General features: G+C 42.5%; 2 protein-coding genes across 3 annotated transcripts in view; both read right to left on the bottom strand.

Moving 5' to 3' along the window:
* Positions 1–357: 357 nt before the first annotated feature.
* On the bottom strand, positions 358–4,474 carry arpp19a (cAMP-regulated phosphoprotein 19a). 2 transcript variants are annotated; one of them, XM_079339128.1, is made up of 3 exons: positions 4,266–4,474; positions 3,263–3,382; positions 358–1,976 (listed from the first exon to the last, which is right to left on the bottom strand). In XM_079339128.1, the coding sequence occupies exons 1-3, from the start codon at positions 4,320–4,322 to the stop codon at positions 1,806–1,808; spliced, it is 348 nt and encodes a 115-aa protein (XP_079195254.1). In that variant the 5' UTR covers positions 4,323–4,474; the 3' UTR covers positions 358–1,805. The 2 variants fall into 2 exon arrangements, with proteins under 2 accessions (XP_079195254.1, XP_079195253.1); XM_079339127.1 differs by having other exon boundaries at positions 3,263–3,385; positions 4,266–4,470.
* A 1,572-nt stretch (positions 4,475–6,046) lies between these two features.
* Positions 6,047–21,030, bottom strand: part of atosa (atos homolog A) — a 28,517-nt gene continuing 13,533 nt past the window's right edge. Inside the window, exons 2-12 of the mRNA XM_079340066.1 lie at positions 16,795–16,979; positions 16,162–16,358; positions 15,561–15,686; positions 13,462–15,319; positions 12,600–12,725; positions 11,693–11,781; positions 10,547–10,643; positions 10,167–10,325; positions 7,958–8,026; positions 7,403–7,596; positions 6,047–7,274 (exon numbers count right to left, since the gene is read on the bottom strand). Of these exons, the coding sequence (XP_079196192.1) occupies positions 7,121–7,274; positions 7,403–7,596; positions 7,958–8,026; positions 10,167–10,325; positions 10,547–10,643; positions 11,693–11,781; positions 12,600–12,725; positions 13,462–15,319; positions 15,561–15,686; positions 16,162–16,358; positions 16,795–16,979 (3,254 nt within the window). The 3' untranslated portion in view covers positions 6,047–7,120. The remainder of the gene's footprint in view (positions 7,275–7,402; positions 7,597–7,957; positions 8,027–10,166; positions 10,326–10,546; positions 10,644–11,692; positions 11,782–12,599; positions 12,726–13,461; positions 15,320–15,560; positions 15,687–16,161; positions 16,359–16,794; positions 16,980–21,030) is intronic.

Raw genomic sequence — 21,030 nt, 5'->3', positions numbered from 1 at the left:
TGTATTTTATGATTCTTATGAGTAAGGTCTTTACGTGCTCTTCAGTGTCTCAAGATAACAAGTTGTGAATTGGCACTTTACAAATAAAGATAGATAATCTTGTAGCACTGGTTAACTGCTTTGTGGCTGGAAGAGGTCCCTCTGTTAGTTCTTCTTTCTCGTTTCTTTCCACTTTAAAAGAAGTTGTTTTTTTATTAATTAATTACATTAAACATTGTCCAAATATCTGGGTTTAGGTATAAATGGAACATTGTGAAATGTAAATGTACATCTAATCTCCTCACAGTAGCTGGTTAGGTTTATTAATACGAGTTAGTGTTAAATTAAACTATTTCATGTTAAAAACACCACACAGAATTTCAAGATTTGTGCAAAACTATTTTATTTACAAAACAAAATGGCACAAAGTGACAGCAGGGCAGCCATATACATGCACAGCTCAGACCGATGTAGTGCTAGCTTAGATTTACCACATCACAGCTAAACCTGCATCCAGTCAGTTTAAACACTGGATAAGCACTTTAAATAGCTAAGATCTTCTTCTTCTTTTTTTTTTTTTTAAATCAACTTTCAACACTTTTTTTGTTCCCAGTGCCAAATGTGTTCCCAGTAAAGTTTTACCATGAATAAGTCTAATCACACCGAATACAGGACACAAAGCCTGGTCTCTATTCACAGCTCCCATACAGTCCTCTTTTTAAGCATGATCATTCATTCATAACAACTTGGAACCACAGACTTTTATTTGGCCTGAGAAGAGACAGTGTCGTCATCTGAGGCTAAAAAGCTCAACACACCACAAATACAGTGTTCCATGTCAACGACGCAGTTCAAATTGAGACAACACCCTCCCTTCCTCTGTCTTTTATTTAAAAAGTAGAACACTTCATAGTTTTAATGTCTTGTAAGCACGTGGTACATGATGACACCCAGTGTGACGATGCACCTGAGCTTTTTTTTTTGTTTTTTTAAGAATCTGTGTGTTTACATATCTGTGCTCAGTGCACTTTGAGGAATTAAAATGGAGCTCATTGAGAATCATTTGCGTCACACATGCAGATCCATACGAAGCAGTTTTCTCCTTTACCGTGTGGTCCTCTCGCAGACCTCCCCCCACCCCCGATTCACAATCAAAGCGTTTACAAAACTGAGCTTGGCCTCTGGATTACTATATTTAGTCAATCACTCAAGCATATTGACAGCAAAATTTAGAGTAAGGACATACAGTGAATAATACAAGTCTGATGTCTGATTAAACATTCTAAAAGGCTGATGTCTGCCCTTGTGCCAAACAAAAGGAATTATATATATTTACACAAACTTCCCAACAGAGGGATCCTGGTGGCCTTACTAAATCCCTTCAACCATACAAGACACAGCTTCTTCTGCTCACTCTTCTCTTCAGCCAGTAATCAAGGAGGTCATAAAAGAGGTGTCTAGTCTGCTAATGACACTCACACGGATGTTCTGTCTTTATGAGTATCTTACAAGGAAGTAAAGAGGAGAATAAAAAAACAGAACATGGGACAGTAAAAGGACAATGACAAAGGGGCTGTAAGTCTCTGGGAGGTAGTAGAGACATGGCCAGATGAGGTGAAAACTAAAAGAAAAGGTCTGCTTGGGTGCTTCTAGGCGTGGGGTGGGATTGTGTAAGGTTGGGCGCAGGGTCCAGGCTTGAGAGGAAGGGACGGGTAGTAGTGTGAGGGGCAGGAGAGGTAATGTTACAGCTTTGAGACTTGAGTGGAAGGGTTAGAACTGGGGGGGAAAGGGTGGAAGGGGGGCATTTTAGAGGGGCTGTGTGGACATCAGCCTGCAAGTTTGCTGGCTACCAGAGAAGGTTTCCTCTGGGGCAGGTCCTGGGGGGTGGGGATGTGGTCCCCTGTGATCTCGGTCTTCTCTGGTGCAGCTGTCGGCAACTGCTTGTTCTTTATCTTTGCTTTAGCCATGTTGTAGTCCCCAGAGTCAAAGTACTTTTGCTGTAGAGAGGCAGAAATGAGAGAAAAAAAAAAACCATTTCAAACTTTGTCCGATGAAAAATGTAAAGAATAAAACTGTTGACATTCAATCAATTAATGAAATAAAAATAAGCAAAATGGGAAATTTAAATATGGGATCTTATTTTGAGGAAACTGTAGTGTTCTTGATCAGTGTTAGTCCCATTGACCCTTTCTCTCTCTCTCTCTCTTTGGATGTATTCATGTCCCAATGTATGTTTGTAATTATAATGTCAGGAGGACATGCAGTAAACTGTTCTTAAAAATGTTAAACTGATTTTAGTCTTTTTATGTTGGGTTATTGTAAAGACTTTCAGTCAGTATGCTTGTTGTTGTTATTGCTCTCTTTGTTTGTCTCCCTCTCACTGCCTGTGCTCATCCTGTCACAGATTCAACAGGAGTCTGGTTGTGCTCAAGGTTTTCTCCAGTTTGAAGAAACTTGTGGTTTTGTCCCTGTTGCCAAATAAAAAAGTGCTTGTTCATGGTGGTTTTATGTTGCATCTCTTTTAAGAATATATATATATATATATATATATATATATATATATATATATATATATATATATATAAAAGAACAGCAGACATGCTTTTTTTTAATAAAGTATCCCAAGATAACGTTTGATATGATTTGGTGTTATATAAACAAAATAGAATTGATTGAATCAGTTCAGGTCCTGCATACAATGAGGGACGCTTGAGACTTAAAACACAATTTCACCATGTATATATATAAATATATATAAAAATGGCTTTTTTTGATAACTAGTTCCAACAAAAACCTGAAGTGATTCTCGACCTAGAGTGTATTTCTCATGAACAGTCATCTATTGTTCACAGTAAAGGCAGCAAGTAGTTTTCTGGTATGTTTACCTGCTAAATGACCATCCAAAATAATGTCTACATATTTAATCGTGTGAAAATTAATCTTTTCCAGCACTGTGATGATGTAAATCATGTTAAAGTACATGGACACAGTGTTATTAAACACTGGTGAGGTAAACCACACCTTGCTCACACAAACATCGCTCTAATAAATCCTACCTTCACACAGTACAAACCGTTCAGTTTTTACAGTGTTGTAATTTAAAATGTAGTCTGTCATCACTTATAAAAGGGCATGCTCCTTAAAAGGTGACTATAAATTAACATTTGCTTAACTGCATTTGTTAAGGTATTAAAAAAAACAAAAAAAACAAACACAGTGGATTTAGCAGTAACTTTAGTGAACTCTGAATGTTTTGTAGACAATCACAAAAAAGATAACTCACCCCCTTCTGGAGGCGTTTACGAAGCAGATCAGAGCCTCCAGGTTTGAGTCCTAAATTTGGGTATCTGGACTTTAGTTTGGCCTCCTCTGCTTTCTCAGGACTGATCACCTTGTCCTGAACCTCCTGAAAAAACAAGCAGAGGCACGATTCATCGAGATGATGGGGAGGCGATTGGCTAAAAAACAAAAAAAAACAACAACATACTGGACATCAAGAGAATACATTCATCAAGTGCCTTCAGCCCCCGTCAGCTGATTGTACTGCGGTGATCTGTCCACGTTAGATCTATGGTTAGCACATGCCTTGATATAGCAACATAACGCTTATTAAGAAGTGCTAAAATAGCAATTTATGGTAGCCAGATAATCTATTAACGTTTTTATTTGCGTAGCAGTGCAGACTCTAAATACTGTGGTTTTACATAGACCTTACCAATAAGCTCGACATCCCACGCACAGTAGCCTCTGGAGAGTCGATCTGTACCGGGGTACGTGGGCTGTGCAGCGGTCTAACCGACAACAAATAGCAGACAGGTTGCGTTGTAGCTAATGGCGTTAGCTGTGTCATGACTAGCACGCAAAACTGCAACACTTTCAAGATTAAAACGTCACCCTACCCAACCCATACCACTGTGAAGCAAGCGTCTGGTTTTGCTAGGCTAAAGTGAGCTAATGGTTGTGTGTGTGTGTGTGTGAATGTCATGACAGTTAGCTTAGCTGCTAACATCAGTTCTCAGCACCTCTGACATTCACACCAACCAGCTGAGATCTTCTCGGTTTTATTTTTTGCAGTGGCGGGCCAGCTAATCGGGAAAGCAATGTTGCCATGACGCTTGACCAAACGCAGTCTTTTTTTCTCGCCACAGCTCTTGAGCAGGCTTTTCCAGATATGTCAACAATGACGAGCGCGGGGCGAAGAGGCTAAGCTACATAATGTAGCTAGCTTCAACAAAGTCAACGGCGCTACCAGCTGGTGCTAAACTGCTAACACGTATCTCCGTTACCTTCTCGTCCATCGAGGTCTCCTCTGCAGTTTGCGTTTCTTCGTTATCCCCCGACATGTCTCCGGTATCCTACAAAATCAGAGCAGAGATTTCCCACTAGTTGACAAGTGATCCACAAATCCCCTGCTCTGACTTTCCGTACCCATACGAGTGTTGCGCGCACTCCCGCACAAGAAGTACTACGTCACATGCGGAGACACCAAGCGCGCTCACGTTCGGGCACTTCTGTTCTACCATGCGCGCGCACACAGTGAGCTGGGATCGGATTTACATGACGTAACATGCTGATCAGCTGTTAGACCCATGTGCTGCAACACAAATCCAGATTTTAGTCAAATAATCCTTAAATCTGGATCAAGAAGAATGCACTGCAGTTCATTTAATGTTTCCTCATATTAACAGTGTTTCATAATGCTGCTTGCTTTGAGGGAGACTGAGACATCAGCGGTTGCTGTGCGATATGCTATCATAGACGGCAAAGCATTATAAAGACGTTCTTTTAGGGCAACCGTATTAAATAAAGCCTATTGAGGCTGATCAGATTAATTGAATCTTCATGACCATTACCTATTAGCAGCTTTGTGTGTGTATGCTGCAGAAGCCCATAATTGTGAGCTGACTGTTATAAATAGCTGGGCTGTTACAGGTGTCACAGCCTGTTTGAACAGGACACCTGCTGATTGCAGCTGCACAGAGTTGTGCAATAGTAATTACTACCACAATTGCATAATATTGAAATACTAGGGTAGTGATTTTCTTCCAAGGGACTTTATATTTTGGGACAATCATATAATGTACTGCTCTTCTTTTCTACATGCATCTTCTGTTCTTAAATTAAGACTCCTGGGTGTTAGTAAGGATCTAAGTAATAAATCCTTACTATTAATGGGCAATGTGCTTAGTCAGCTGCCACTGTGGCCTGGCTCCAAATATGCAGAAGAACATTGATGGAGAGATCAGTTCAAATATTGTGTGATGACCTTAGTCTGTTTAGATCTTAATTAAATAAATAGTGAAACATCTTTTGCCTAACTCTTAATCTCAGCTGCTAATGCTGCTCAGACCAAAATTACAGGACTTTGGTTAAATATATAATCTGAAACAAATTTCAGATTACAGTATATAATTTACATATTAAGCAGTAGTACAGTTCTGTTGGGCAGTGGGCCCATCAGAGAATAAACCTTAATAATATACTGTATATATATATATATATATATATATATATATATATGTATATATATATGTATATATATATACATATATATACACACACACACACAATTTTTATCAGAAGAACTGCCCCTCTATCATTTGATTCAGTAATAGCTAGTTTAAATTGTCTTGCATGGCCCATTTGCTTTTATAATGTATTAAAGTAGGTTGCTTGTAATGAGTATCAATGATTTGATTTGCAGAGATGAGCACTCTTACATGTGTATAAAAACTATGTACAAAGAAAACAAACAGAACTTAATGTAAGTTAAAGAAAAAGTAAGTGCATTTGTGGGTGTTTTATATGAAGGTCATTTGCAGTTTATCAGCTGTCACACCAAGCTCATTACTACAGTCATATGAGCACAGTGAGGAATGTTCTGACATTTATATAACCACTCCTGATTCCTTGTTAGCTTTTTTTTTTTTGGTAGTGTAGAAACCTTTATTATTATCAAAAGAAAGTTGTTTTTTTTCATGAACAATTCGCTTCCAGTGTGACTCTATGCAGAGGTGATGAACAGGAAACATGATGGGGAAATCACAACAAAGAGAGACGGAGAAGCTTTAGAAGATATATTCATATATATTTTTTTCAGATTTGAATATTAATGTCAAAAATACATACTATGATATACAGTTTGCACTACATCATCTTAGCATGACAGACGTCACAAGTAGTAACTGAAATATTAATTTAAATATTAAATAAACTGATGGTTAAGTAAACTGAAAGTGAATGTGTAAACACTGTACTAAGGTTACTCTTCCTATTGCAACACTTCCAATAAAGTGGTTCTGTAACAGTACAAAAGTATTAGAATATGACTATTTTCTGTTTCATTTCCAGTTATAATGAGAAAAATAGATCCACAGTGTACTCCTGATGATCTGCTATGATGCTTTCAGTTGAATCGAGCTTGATTGCTTGTTTGACTTCTTTAGTGGTCCGTGGTACATGTTCTTTTTTTTTTTTGGATGAGGGCATGACGCTGCACCAGTCTTCCTCTTCCATGTGCACTCCCTCTGCTCCCAGCTCAGGAATCACAGGAACAAAGCCGACTGTACTTTCACTTCAATCAATTAGATCTTCAAAGATTTGAAACTAAAGAGGTTACTATTTAAAGGGCCTGGTATTGATTTATAAAGACACTCATTTAGATCATTTATTCACTGTGTCAATAAAACCTCCAATTAATAATTTGATTTTGAGCGTACAGATTAATGTGACCTGCACTCTGCTTTTGTAGAGACTTTTTTGCCAGACGTTGGAGGGTCCACACTCACAGCAGGAAAAAAAATTGTTTTCTATCATATCTGCACTTCTTCACCAGGAGAATACAATCTGAAACATTACTGTTTGACTTTCGAACCAAACTCTCTTATTTTAACAGAGAACGTTTATTTCTGATGAGTCCCCTAGCCTCTTTGTCATTCCTGGGTGACAGAAGGGAGGAAACTTAACATTTTGGGTACAGGTCTGGTGAGTCTTGTTGATAGCTGTCCATAAGTCACTGCTTTTTTTTTTTTTAGCCTTTTCATCTAGCCACTGGCTGAGTCAAAGTCTATCGCTGGCATTTAGGTGTGATTGATAATACGCTCACGGCCTGCAGGGGCAGAGGGAGCGAGGAAGTCGGGTCTCAGCAGCGGGGAGAGAACGGTGGGTCAATAGGAGACTCTGTGAAGGACTGGAGCTCGTAGGCAGCACCGCTGTCCACCTCCATGGACTTCCTGGAAAACAGCAAACGGATGTCCCTGTGGAGGTAGATCTTCCCAGACTTCGAACTCTGGAACCTGGTCGTGATTAGAGAGGGAGAGAAAAAAAAAACAGGAACAATGAATAATGGAGGGCAAACAGGATCTCGAAAAAGGATATATTCCAGTCTTAATGGTGTCCTCGAGACAAACGACAGCCAACTGACCTCAGATGAACGAGGTAGCGTAAGGTGCGTCCGTGGCTAAGTGCCTTCCTGCTGGTCTGACTGTTTGTGTCACGGCGGACGGGAACAGAGAAGGTCCTCTGGCGAAGGAAGGTCTGGTGTCCGGCTGGCATGGCTCGTAGATCATACATCACAACAAACATCTTCACCACTGTCTTGTTGGGATTGAATAAGGTCTGGATGGAAAACAAGACAGCAAGAATGAGACAGATTTCCAAAGTCGATGCAGACACAGCAGAACAGTAGAGGCTGTTATAAATAAATAAAGTCAACATCCCACTGTACTTAACATCCTAAAAATGTTTTTTTAAGGTATACACAGGAAATGCTCGGCTTATTAAGAGGTCAGCATAAATAAGAGAGAGAGAGAGAGAGAGAGAGAGAATGAGAATGTAAAACAATAAATCCCTATTAAAACCACTAGGGGACTCTCTTTCCCTCTTTTACTGTTTAGTCTTTGTTCTCAGCATTGTGTATTCAGTGATGCAAAAATATAAATTGTTTCAGGACATTTTCACTGTGTTTATGTTTCCTTACCACTTGAATGGTTCCTGATGGAGGTACACGGTATCCCCTTTTCCCCAGGGACTCCAGGTTTATCACACCCTGTGAGAAAACACACAACAAACGGTTCAAATGATATTGAATCCAGGACTTGGACTTGAGTGACTCGTGCACTGATGACTCTGACCTGGACTCGAGCACTGACTGCATTTGGCCTGCATTTATTTTACTGACAAAGAGGATAAGGTTTTTCTTCTTGTAAGATTTAAAAAAATAAGACCCTAACGAGTGAATCAGTTTGGAGTGAGGTGTGTTCTCATGTTAGTGTGTTCACGTGTCAACTTGTTTAGCCACAGTTTGTGTTGTGATGATGCACAGACTGCAGTCAAATAACGATGATTTTTTTTCAAGCAGTGTCATATCATTTAAAATTCTGATTCATAATAGTGGGGTTGCAGGTATTTTCAGGACTATTAGACACCCGCAGTGATCCCACCACAGCAGAAGCGATGTGTCTCCCTAAGCCCTTAATGCACAGTGACAGTGGTGTAACTTCATTCATTATTGAAATCTCCAGATATGCTGACAGAAATCTGTGCTATGAAGGTTGTAGATTTCTTTCAGTTCCTCAAATGTTCTAAAAATACTTTTATGATAGACATTCAATGTTCTCAATCCCCTTAAGAGGGCCACTCCTTCCAGAAGAAAATCTTCCCCTCCTATGTTCAGTTTTGGGTTCTTTTAAATTGAAGCTGATCCTATAAAGAAGGGAGATGATCCTTCTTTCTTTTGAGTATGAAGCCAGATATTCCTAATGTGAGGGATTATTTGGGTTTTGGGTAATAGTCCTAGGACATTGGTTTCAATAGTCTACAGCCTTAACAGGGGCATTCAGTTCATCCTCCAGATCTTACCACGCAGGCCTATTTTCTCTATTTACAAGAAGAGATACTATCTGCATACCCTGGAAGGCCTCCTGATAGTCTCATGTTAGGAAGTCTCAGTCCTCTATTATCTATTTCAGCCGTGCTATGTTCCCATTTTCCTAAATGAATTGACTTATCATTGTATCTAGAGTGCTGAAAGTACAGAACAAGGTAGTTCAGTTCGGAGTAAATACCTGTTTGGACTCTCCAAAAAGAGAAAACTAGTGTGTGTACATCCAGGCAAGGACAAGACATGTACTAACTGCACGCTGATCAGCTCCCATAGAGCAAGTTTATTTAAAGTGAGCAAAGTACACAATCTTCCTCAGTTGTAATGTTGTAATGCAATGTAATGCCGGGTCAAAATGAATAGATATAATGCCTTCAAGTCCTGGGTTCAAAATTATTTGGGAATTCCAGTGGGTCCCAAACCATCTCAGCTTTGAAAGACACTTTTATAGCAGAACTTAGACCTTACATTTGTTCGAGTTTAATTTATTCCACTGTGAAGTGGTGATAGTGGGTCACCCCATTCTGTTTCATGACCTACCAGGAAGGTAGATCTCAAACTGTAAGATGTTACTTTAGATTTTGGCTGTTTAAATATGAACTTTAATGCATCCATGTTTTTTTTTAGAGGAAACTATAAATAGCTCCAGCAAACAGGATCAACAGCTTTTTCATCATCTCGAGAAAGAGCAGCTATCGGGGTGTTTAGGTCTTTGATCTGAAGAGGTCCTGCACTTTACGAAACCTGACCTGGTCAGAATGAATAAAGGTACGACGCTGTTAACTATTAAGGCAAAAATCTTTGCAGAGAGTTCACCACTACAGCACAAGAGTCTAACTGGTCGATAACTTCCACATTAGAGATATTATTCACCCCACTTGACCTTTGTATTCTTTCTCTACCTTTCTCTGCTCAGTGCTTTTTTTTGGGATAAAAGTATTATGGACAGTCTTATCAATCTATCTTTCATGAATTCTCATGAGCTGTGTGTTTCCAGAAGCAACATCTGAATTCTTTTGTTTCAGGGAGCTTAACAATATTTTATTTCAGATGCTAAAAGTGTGTCAGTCCTCTTGACTTTCCTCTGCCCTGTCAACTTATAACAGAAAAAAACTTTTTTTGTTTTGTTTTGCTGCCTTAATGTCTCATATTTGCTGCAGTGACATCACTGCTCACAGAAACTTTAACAAGGTAATATAAATGGGAGCTCACGTGTGTATGAGCAACTTTCATCTTAAGGTCCAATCATACAGACTGAGAGGAAAAATAAATGACTGATCAACTAATTGTCAAAAAGTGATCTTACCATATATGGTGATGGAGCGTTGTCATCGGAGACACTGTAGAATGACACATCTACAGGTAAGGTCAGGTGACTGGGGCAGAAGGACCCGCTGGCCCCGACCTCAGCTGTGAAACCCTCGACCATCCCTAAAGGCTCCAGGCGATTGTTCAGTACACACTCCTAGAAGAAACACGGTTCACTTTTTAAACTTCTAGGACAGAGACTCCAAAAAATTGAGAGACTTTGAAAACGTTGTCAGATTTAGTAATGACTCCAGTGTGAGCATTTTGTTCACTCTGAATGATCAAAGCACAGAAATCGGTTTGAGGGACAGAAAAAAAGAAGTATTGAAAACAAATCTGAAGTAGAGGCACGATTCTGAGATTTTATTTGATTTTTACCTCAAAGTTTCCGAGCAGACTGAGACTGGCAGGTGGAGCGCTGGCACTGAACAGCTGCTGCGACTCATCGGTGTACCCCTCTCTTTTTGGACACACCCTAAAGGGTTCAAACGTGCACACTTATTCAGCTTGTTTTAAATGGAGAGCATCGCCTGCAAATATCTGAGTCCAGGGTCGGATTGAATTTCATTTTCGCACAAACAATCAGACAACCTGAAAATGTTTCATGATCACACATTGATGACTAAAAACAGGCATCATAACAAAGATTCTGTCAAAACAGACATGCATGAAGTTGTTTGAATGTTTTAATGACCCAAATCTTGAAGAATAAAACTTAGAAATAATTGATAAAAAATAAATAAATGACATCATCTAAACTGGCCACAGATCGTACGGTGAATTTCCACCTCACATGCTCAAATCTTGTAACATCTGCTTTATCTGAAGCAACACTGAGTTACCACCTACGCCCGCTGTGTGTAGGCAGTGCCATGAAGCTCAATGTATTTGTAGCCAATTCAGCACTGTCTGCCATTTTGAGCAGAATGTGTGTGATTGTAGGAGCAGTCACAGTACAGCAGAGCTTCAGCAGGTGGCAGCGTGAGAGGAAGAGTCTGCAGAACAGGGCTGACCTCACCTCGCCATTCAGAACAATACGTTTACTGTGTGATCTCTTAACACGCACACATTACTTCGGTGTTGATCAAATTTTTTTTTTAAAAGCACTTTATGAGAGAAAAACAGCAGACGTGCTAAATCTTCTTTAAATAAATGTGTCATAACTTTGGATAGCTTGAAAAATACTGACAATGTACTACAAAAAAGAACATCAAAAAGCCACCCAAACAAAGTTTGCCTTGCTGGCAGATGAGGCATAGTAACAGCTGAAATGTTGCAAAGTGAGAAAAACAAACAGGTTTCTAAATTATGATGCACAATATGAGTAACTCGATCCAGATGGCAACACAATAAACAGATGACGTGGGAGGCAAATGAAAACAAATAATCCTTTGTCCTTTTTTAACAGTTAGTCAGACTGCATTCAAGCTGTGGAAGTATCCTGACAGTTTCCTAGATAAACTCTGGTCGCAGACTGCTTCACGACAGTAACGCACACAGCACAGGTGAGGAGGATGAACGTACCTTTTCCCAGAGGCCCAAGGCAAACCCTTACAGCCAACCAGAGAGGTGTCAAGGTCAAAATAGCCAGTTTGATTTTTCCTCTGAGGAACCTGCAGCACACAGAACATGAGCGTCACTTGTTAGAGCTCGGATGACAACGCTTGTTCTGGAAATCTCAGACTGGCAAGAGGGAAGTATCATCAGTGTACGCAAAGTCAACGCTATGCATTCAATGACAGGAAGTAAAGCCTTTAAATCTCACTATATATTCATATATTTTCAATAAATATATTATGATTTGATCTCGTGTTAAATGAAAAAATAAATCATACAGTGTTGGATTGTGACGGGAGCTTGTATATTGGGGTGACTGAGTGCGTTTAGAACTGTGAGTGAGAATGTACAGAAGACGGGAAGCTGCGATGATCAAGTGTGACTGACTAACTCTGTGAAACAAGTTGCCGATGAGGCACAGCTGACTCACATGCCTTACTCACTTACTGCCTGTTTGTGTGTGTGTGTGTGTGTGTGTGTGTGTGTTCCTGTGTGTTCCTGTGTATACACTAACCTTAGCAACACTTCAGCCGCCAGGCGGCAATAAAAACACCTGCCAGAGATTTCCAGAGTGTCTTTACGGCAAACATTCACAGATCCTCCTCTCACGCTGGTGAAAGTACTGTGAGTAATGCCTCGGATGGCGTTAGAGAAAAAGGGGAGCGAGTGCTGTGTTATGGTAAACACAGCCGCACTGACACCAGTGACGCCTGAGTCAGTAAGTGCTCAAGTGTGCCTGTTAGCCTGCGTGTGAATTCTTAACAAATGCACAAAGCAGAAACTGACAATGGCTGCCAGTTACACAATGTGGATGAGTGTTTGTGAGAGAGAGTGTGTGTGTGTGTGTGTGTGTGTGTGTGTGTTTCCTCCTTACAGGGCTGGAGAGCAGAGGCAGGCCTGTACAGGGGTGGAAGGCCTTGGTTGCTGTGGCGTCTAATGAGTGGCGATTGTGTTTCTTCCAGCTGTTGCAGGGACGTAGGGGGGAGGGGCTGTGAGCTCGCTGGAGCACAGAGAGGGAGAGATTTCAACGTTTGAAGGTAAACTGAAACAATCTTTTACGAAACGCATCACGTTATTCAAAAATCATGCTCTGTTTTCTTGGATTTTGACGATCACCCGCTCCAAACAAGAGTCCAATTAAAATGATGTGAATTAATGAAGAAGTTCCTTCAAGTTTCAGATGTCTTTACATACACACTTATCCTGATAATCCAGAGTTCTAAAACAATATATCACTACAAAACATAACACAAGTATGAGGCCAGCTGGGTGTTAGCTTAGCTAAGCATTTATTACCTGTGTACAGAGTAAAACGAGCTCTTTCCAGTCTTCACTATGCTGAAGTCTCCCCGTCTAAACTATGCTAACTGGCTGGACGCTCTCACTTCATATTTTTAAGTACAGACATTCAAAGTGGCCTCTTTTTCTTTTTTGCATGTTTTTATTTATCTGTTTATTTTTCTTTCGTTGTGTATGTTTTACCGTTTTTTACTTTTTGCATTTGTGAAGCACCTTAAAAATAAAGTTTATAAATAAAGACTTACTTACTTTATCTTCTAATCTGACACGATTTAAACAGTACAGATAATTTCCACAATGTTAAACATTTGTCTTCCAGAGATGCAGTGAAACCAAGCATGATGTAATCATGGCAACTTGAATAATTGTAGACTATCAAATGGGTTATCGATCCTTAACATAAGAGACATGGAGGGAGGAGGGGAGGGGTCTCTTACCAGGACAGTTGACGGAGGGGTCATGTCTGGACTTGAGGTGCCGGAGCATCCAGAGTCACAGGGTGCCTGGTTCTCATCCTGCAGCGCAGACGCTTGGGCTGGTGCACATGTCTGCATCTGCATCTGATACTGAGGCTGAGGCTTGCTGTGGTTGTGGCTTGAGTTACAGTTCCCAGCTGGGCTGGCATCATTGCAAGTCCAACTAAAGATGTGGGTATTCCTTAGGCTGTTCTCAAAGACAGGGGGGCTAGGGGGGGTTTCATGGCTGCTAGGTGTTCTGACTCTGAGTTTTTCGTGTGGGTTAGTTCGTAAACACAGACCAGTCTGGACTTGAGGCTGGTCTTTCAATGAGGGTTCTTCAAGTGTAAAGTGAGCACCGTTTTGGGACCGGGGTGAATGGCATTCTGACCCCGGGTCGACTCTGGGCTCGTCTGTGCAAATGGGCGCGTGTGTGGCAGCGGTGTGCGTGCTGCCTCTGTGAGGTTCATGGCTTGGCATGTGATCGTTCGAGTAGCCATTGGTGGCAGTGTGTGAGGCTTGTGGGCCAGGCGATAAGTTTGAGTACGTGCGCACCGTGTGTGTGATTGTTGTTGTGTGCGTGTGGTGCAGTGGGCTGCCGCTCCTGCTGTGCCTTGGGGACAGAGAGGGGACAGACAGTCTCTCCTGAATGAGTCTGGTAATGTCTTGAACCGCCTGGGCGATCAGAGAGCTGTCTCTACCCCTCTCCTTCTCTTTTGCTCTCTCCATCTCTCGGTTTCTCTCCTCCTCCATGTCTCTCATCTCTGTCATTTTCAGCTTCCTGCAGGCTGCAGGTTTAGGGGAGGAGCTTTCCCGTTTGCAGTACGAAGTGTCAGTCACAGGTGTGTTGAAGGGACTGGGCAACACACGTCCCACAGATTCATGGGGCGCTACCTCGGGCTCTTTGGTCTTACTGGCAGGTATATCGTCATGGTTACTGACCCACGTGGCTTTGGGAGGGTTGTCGGAAGCAAAAAGGCCAGGAGGGAGGGGCGGGGCTGTGGGGTCGCAGAAGTTGAGCCTCTGTGCGATGCGGGCAATGACTTCCTGTCTTTCCTGGAGCAGGGAGCCAATCAGAGGGTTTGTCTCAGATGCGGAGGGCCTTGGGGAGGTGCAGCGGGGCGGTTCAGCCAAGGAAAAATTCTTAAACGTTCTCAATGGCTCATGGATAGGTGCCTTCGACTTGTCACTGCTGTTGATGCCGGGCCCATGGTCCTCCACTTGTGTGGGGTCAGATGAACCATTGAGAGCCGTATACAGCCACTTCCCTGCTTTGCCTGTGCGCAGCGGAGAGGGGGAGTGGGAGCGTGAGGGCTTGGGGGAGTGAGAGGATCTGTGGAAAAGTGGGGAGCCCTGATTTTGGGGGATGCTGACCTGCGGAAGCCCTCCGTTCTGAAAGGAGTGATCTTCAGCAGGCTCCTGGCTCTTCTTGCTGTAAGGATGTGGCACCACAGTTTGTGGAAGGCTGTTGATGGGGATGTTGTTGATGGGAAGGTTAGGAATGGGTAATCCATTGAGGACAAGGCCGGAAGTATTGGAGGTTTTGCTGAACATGTTTGAGTTGTGAAGGAAGTTGTCTTTGCTGAGGTCCTGGCTCTTTTTGAAGGTGGGCAGACAACTGTGGGGGTTGACGTTTGGACTGAGGGTGGAGGTCTTGCTGTAAAGCGGTGGCAGGCCCGTGTGGATGCTGCAGGCTAGGGTGGGGTAGGTGGGTTGGCGGGGGAGTGACTGGACATGAACCTGGAGTGCGACACTCTGGGATACATTGGGGATGGGGAAAATGTGCTCTGACGGTGGCTGGGAAAACTGCCACACCAGCTCTTCATCAGCAGCACTGATCCTGTTTGACAGAGGGAGTCAAAGAGAGATTAGATAGAAACATAGTTTGTAAAATATGGAGGAATTGTCAGAAGCTCCATATATTTAAATTACACTCCTCAAACCCACACACGACAAAAAATCTAAAACCACATCTGAATTTGAAAACAAAAATGACTCCAGATCAGGTTACTTTCACATTCCTCCGTTAAAAACGTTCAAACTAACAGGTAACAAAGTATTAAGTAAGTGTTATCTCTGACCTGTACAAGATGTTTCTGGGGACGATGCCATGGGAGGCGCTGAGCCAGGCGCTGAGCTGGGAGAAGAAGACGTAGGAGCGGACGGCCAACAGCAGTGTCTTCTCCTCAATGAAGCGATCACCGCTTCTATTAAAAACACAGAGAGGAGGAAATGTGCCAGTATGTCAGGTTAATGAAGAAACCTTGAAACCTTTCCAGGGTGTGTGTGTGTGTGTGTGTGTTTTCATGTGTATGTTTTAAACACAGTGTCCCCTGTTGCTATGTATGCCACTGGGAAAGTGGGCCAACTTGTGAGGCCACTTAACCCTCTGAGTGCCAAACCTTTTTTTTTCCCTTTTTGTTTTTCTTGTAATGTTTTTGATATATACAGTACATTTAAATCTCTTTACAGCTCTAAGATCTACGTTTTACATAAGAAGGGAAGGGGAATGCAAGAAATACAAAAAACAACTATAATAGCTAATAGTCAGTCGATCTAACCACACATCACAGGAACTGATTTGATGCTTTTTACTCTGTTTGTAATTCTCTTATTCTACTTGTTTATTTTATTTTTTTACAGAAAAACTTTTACCAAAAAGGTAACGCATGTGTAACGTACTGTCTTGGAACTGGCTGCAGGGTCCACCTCTCTAGCAGCAGAGCATCTTGTTTGATGACCGGGTCGCTGATGGGGTCACTAGGGGGGCACTCGTCACCATAGCAACAGTCAGGCAGGAGCATGACCTCAATCATGATGGGGATGCTGTTCCTCCAAAGCAGGATCACCTCAGAGCGGGTTCGCCTCGCCTGCCGACACTGGACACGTACACACACACGTACACACACACACACACACACAACGGCAAACAGAGGGTGGAGGGTTAGTGCTCGTTAGTGAATGTCAACGACAGCGACAGTTCAGGGTCCGAGCAGAAGGGACCCAGTGAGAGCCACACACTCAGCCAAATGTTTCAGCCTTTTATCTTATTTTACAATATTTAAAGTTTGTTGTAGTCCAATAAAGTTTGCGGTTGAAGTGAAAACAACTGAGCGTAACAGTAATACACAAATATCCAACTGTGATAAATTTAGAGAATTTAAGAACTAATGTTGCATCCCGGTTTTTCTAAAGCTTGTTACTTGAATGGTGCAAACCTAGAAAAAACATTTTGAACAAACATTCCTCTGTTGACACACGAGCAGAGATACATCAAGTTGTGTACGCAGCTGTGTGTTTGTGCACGGGCGCTACCTGAGGCAGTTTGTCGCTGCATTCGTGCTTGTGAAGAGGGGGCATCGCTGACTGAGCCGGCGGACAGTGCAGCCCCTCAGTCCTGCCCTTCACAGAGTACTCTGGAGTCCTTCCCTCGGTGATGAGCAAGGTCAGGAACACCAGAAATTCCTCTGCGTCGTACTCGAAAAACTCCTCGGTTGCATCTGGCAAGACAGAGAAAGAGAGGGGTCAGCCACACCTTCTCAAACCACTTCAACCAAAACAGAGAGGAAAGACAGGAAACAGTGGCACTGCTAACTTCTTGGTCCTGTGACAGATACATGGGGAACATGTTTTTAATCCACCTGGGCTGACACCAAATGCAAATGAAGGCTTTGTTATCGTTTGTTCTCAGGGCGACGCGTCTGTTTAATTTTGGCTGGAAAGACTTGTTTAGAAAAGGGGTGTGGGGGGGAGACGACGGATGACACAACTTTTCCAGCTTGGCCACTTTAAAGAATTATATTTAGAACTTTTATGTCAGCTGAGCGGAGGTTGAAGCCCAGCTGACACACACACACACACACGCATAAACACACAACAAATTACAAGAGGAAACAATGACTGTGACGCCGTTTAGTCATTAACAAGCTAAAAGTCAAGCAGAGCATGAGGACAGAAAGGAGTAGAAACCCATTTAGCAAGGGTGGGGATGGGTGGGGCTGGTGTGGTGACCAGGACTTGGCAGGACAGTGAACAGAAGAATGTTTTCACTATTCAGAAAGATCATTGAAAATAATGTAAAAGACCCCTCCTCAAATGCTGTTCAATGACAGCTGTGTCTCGTTGGTTTGTCAGTCTCATGCCAAAACAGAATTAACAAGAGTCCTGCTCTGTTTGTGTTGTCACTGAAGCTTAGATGTAAAGCAGGGGTATTTTTAGCAGGAGGTTGAAGAGCCTGCTTTAGCTCGCTAGCTCTTTTACCCCTCAAGAGAAAACTCCTAGAGTCCCCCAGGAGGTCTGCTGACACACAGCAGCTCAGAGAATCACAGCCTCCTTTCTTTATAGCACACGTGCAAAGACACGACTTGTAGGAGAGGCCGCCTGCTCTATAAATCTGTAAACGTGTTCCTGCTGCCATTTAGATTTTATTCACACACATTTAGTTCAATATTTTTTTAGCTTTTTTTTTTTTAAACATGTTCCTTATAAGGCAGGAGGGAGAAAGAATACACACATATACATAGAGCCTGTCCTCCTCCCACCAGCGCCAGGCTGACTAGAACAGAGACCCTCTCAGCTGGCTCTGCAGAAGCGTGAGCTACGAGCTGCTGCTGCTGCATGTGTGTATGTGTGTGTGTGTGTGTGCGTGGTGTACGTATTGCAGTCAGCCAGTCACGCACATTCCTCTCAAGGAACTCCTCCTACGTGCCTTTGAGCTGCTTTCTGCACGTGGAGAGAGGCGCAGTCCAACACAAAACATGAGGAGGGAGGGAGAGTGGGGGTCTGTTCGCCAGCTGTAGGCTGAATAAGCTGAGGGTGAATGGGACGACGACGAGAGAGAGAGAGAGAGAGAGAGAGAGAAAGAGAGAGAGAGAGAGATATTCAGTGACAGACTCCTTTTATTTATGAGCTTCAATCAGAAAAGCTCACACGAAGAGAGAGAGACTGATCAACAGTGAGAGAGTTTGAGGGAAAGAAAAACAGACCTTGAGGAAAATCCGTGAGACAAAGGTCAGGATTCAAGGTCATAGAGTCCATCATCTTAACATGATGCTTAGTATGAATGTTCTACTGTATGTGGTTAGGATCTACTCCCAGTCCAGAGTGGAAAGGCTCCAGCTCTTGGTTCAGTCAAGAGGATTTAGGTTAAAGGTGATGCCCCATGAAGGAAGCAAAGAACAAATGAGAAAAGGAAGCTTGGAGGGATGAAGGGGGGGGCGGGGGGGAAGGAGGTAGGACAGTGATTAAGGGAGCAACTTCAGTGGAGCAGAGGGTTACACAAACCCCCCTGTCCACACAGTGGGTGTCAGATTGGTGCTTTCTAGGAAAGACAAACCCACGAACACATAAAAGAGAAATGCACGGAAAACACCCAGAGCTACACACACACACACGTGTAGTGCAGGACAAAGGACTAGTGATGAAGGATTTAGTTAAGGGGCCCAACAGCTTTGGCTTGGTACGTGTAGATGAGCTCTGTCATTCTTTAGGGTGTGATGCGTGAATAGAGCGTTCCTACATGCACACACAGACTCGAAACAAGAAAGCTGCATTCAACATTCAGATGGCTAGTCGGTTACAAAACTGAGGCCTAGTTTGATCTTATTAAAAGAATTTTTAAAAAAAAGGAACTTAAAAAAAGAACTAAAAAAGAGTGTCATCTTGTCATCTGGGTTGGGGGTGGGTGCGTAGAGTTGTTTTTATTTTTATTTTTTTTATCCTGAGTGAAGACGCTGAAGCTCTAGAGTCAAACCAGACACTCTCTCAAATGTTTTGCATCTGTAGCTTTGTAGAAATGGTTAACGTAATTTTGGGGATTTATGTAACAATATGTACACCAATCATTAAGCCTTTAAAGCTGGGCTCAACGTTCAATTCTGTCCCCCCCCCCTCCCCCCATCTCCCTCTGGTCCGTGACTAATTCATTCCTAAATCTCCAACTCTTTAAAACAAGGAATCGGTCTTTCGTCAACTTTATCTGAATGTGTTTTCATCCTTCTTCTCCCGCTGCGTACTGCTCCCTCTTGCATTGGTGATTAAGACGCATAGCAACTGTACTAGCACTGCTTGAGAAAAGGCAAACAAAATATTTCAGGCAGGAAAAACAAAGTGAGGTTAAGGTCCACTGTGTTGATAAGAAGAGACTTTACAGAAACAGAACCAAACATGTAACAACAATGGAACGCTGATGTTTCTCTTCTCAATGTGCCTGACCTCTCCTCCATCGATAAGAATTATGTAACAGGTTGGATTTAGATTCCGGCGTCTTATTATTAGACCTGTGACCGCCTGCCACCGAGTACAGCTGGAGCCCTGTCTACTGATTGGTTTGTTCTGCCTGTATACACAAACACATGCTCGGACCTCTTTTCAGACACACACACACACACACACACACACACACACACAAACACAAACACAAACACACACACACCTCTCAGCTGTCTCAGAGTCCTCCGGCCAACGGAGCTGTAAAAAGTCATGTGGGATGGAAAAGGCCTTAAGAGCAAACACAGCGTGCAGAGTACACACCGACACACACTATGGTGTGATTCACAATTACCTAAGTGGCAAATAGAACATGTCTGTGCCTGGTCAGAAGATGATGACTTCTAATAGTTATGTGTCGATATGCGTTTGAAGCCTCGTGTTTTACGTTTGTGCAGTTTCTTTAGTGCGTTTTTTTTTAATGCACTGCAGGTTTGCACTGTGGGTTGAGGGGAATGTAAATTCATCTGTGCTGTATGTTTAACGTGGAGCATATTTGATAATAAAGCCTACTACCTACTACCTAGTTTGACTGTTGTAACAGAGAGACAGATGGGAAGAGGGCACACAACGTGGGAGACAGATACACACACATTCAGATAAGCTGACCTATTAATCTGTGCACTGTGGCAACACGAGCACTGTGAGCTTGTCCCGCTTTCCAAAGCAAAGCTGCTCTGCTCTCCACACTCATTCACACTATACACTCACAGCTAATTTGAATGCTGTGTAAGAACCAATATGATGAGAGAGAGAGAGAGAGAGAGAGAGAGAGAGAGAGAGAGAGAAAAAAAAAACCTCTCCCATCCTCCTCTGCACAGCCGGCACTGATTCTCTTCATGTGTCGTTTGTTTACGACCATGTTTCATTTCAATGAAACGGGGAGCAAATTAGAGTCCTGCTCTTTCCTCTTTGGTGATACATCTGTGCTGGGAGAGTCCGATCAAACGACAGCACACTGATGAGCTCACCTATAACAGGGCTACTGGTTATGAAAAGATAATAAGAGATAAAAGACTGCAGGGCAGCAACCAGTGAGAGCCGAGGCCTACTTCAGAGAGAGAGAGAGAGAGAGAGAGAGAGAGAAGGTTCACACAGATAATGAAAGAGGCATTCACAGTGATTTACAGGGCTGATGGGAGACGTGCACAGGTCAATCAAAAGGCATATAGGAAGCCCGAAAATATATCTATTTTGACACCTGTTTGTCATCTAAATTTGATTAAACATTTGAAATCTTCCAAAATTAAGAAGGGAATTTGGTGGCTTTTGAAAGGTGACGTA

Source organism: Symphodus melops (genome assembly GCF_947650265.1).
Source record: "Symphodus melops genome assembly, chromosome: 3".
Lineage (NCBI taxonomy): Eukaryota > Metazoa > Chordata > Actinopteri > Labriformes > Labridae > Symphodus > Symphodus melops.
The sequence above is the reverse complement of the archived record's forward strand: the minus strand, read 5'-3'. Positions and strand labels throughout refer to the sequence as shown.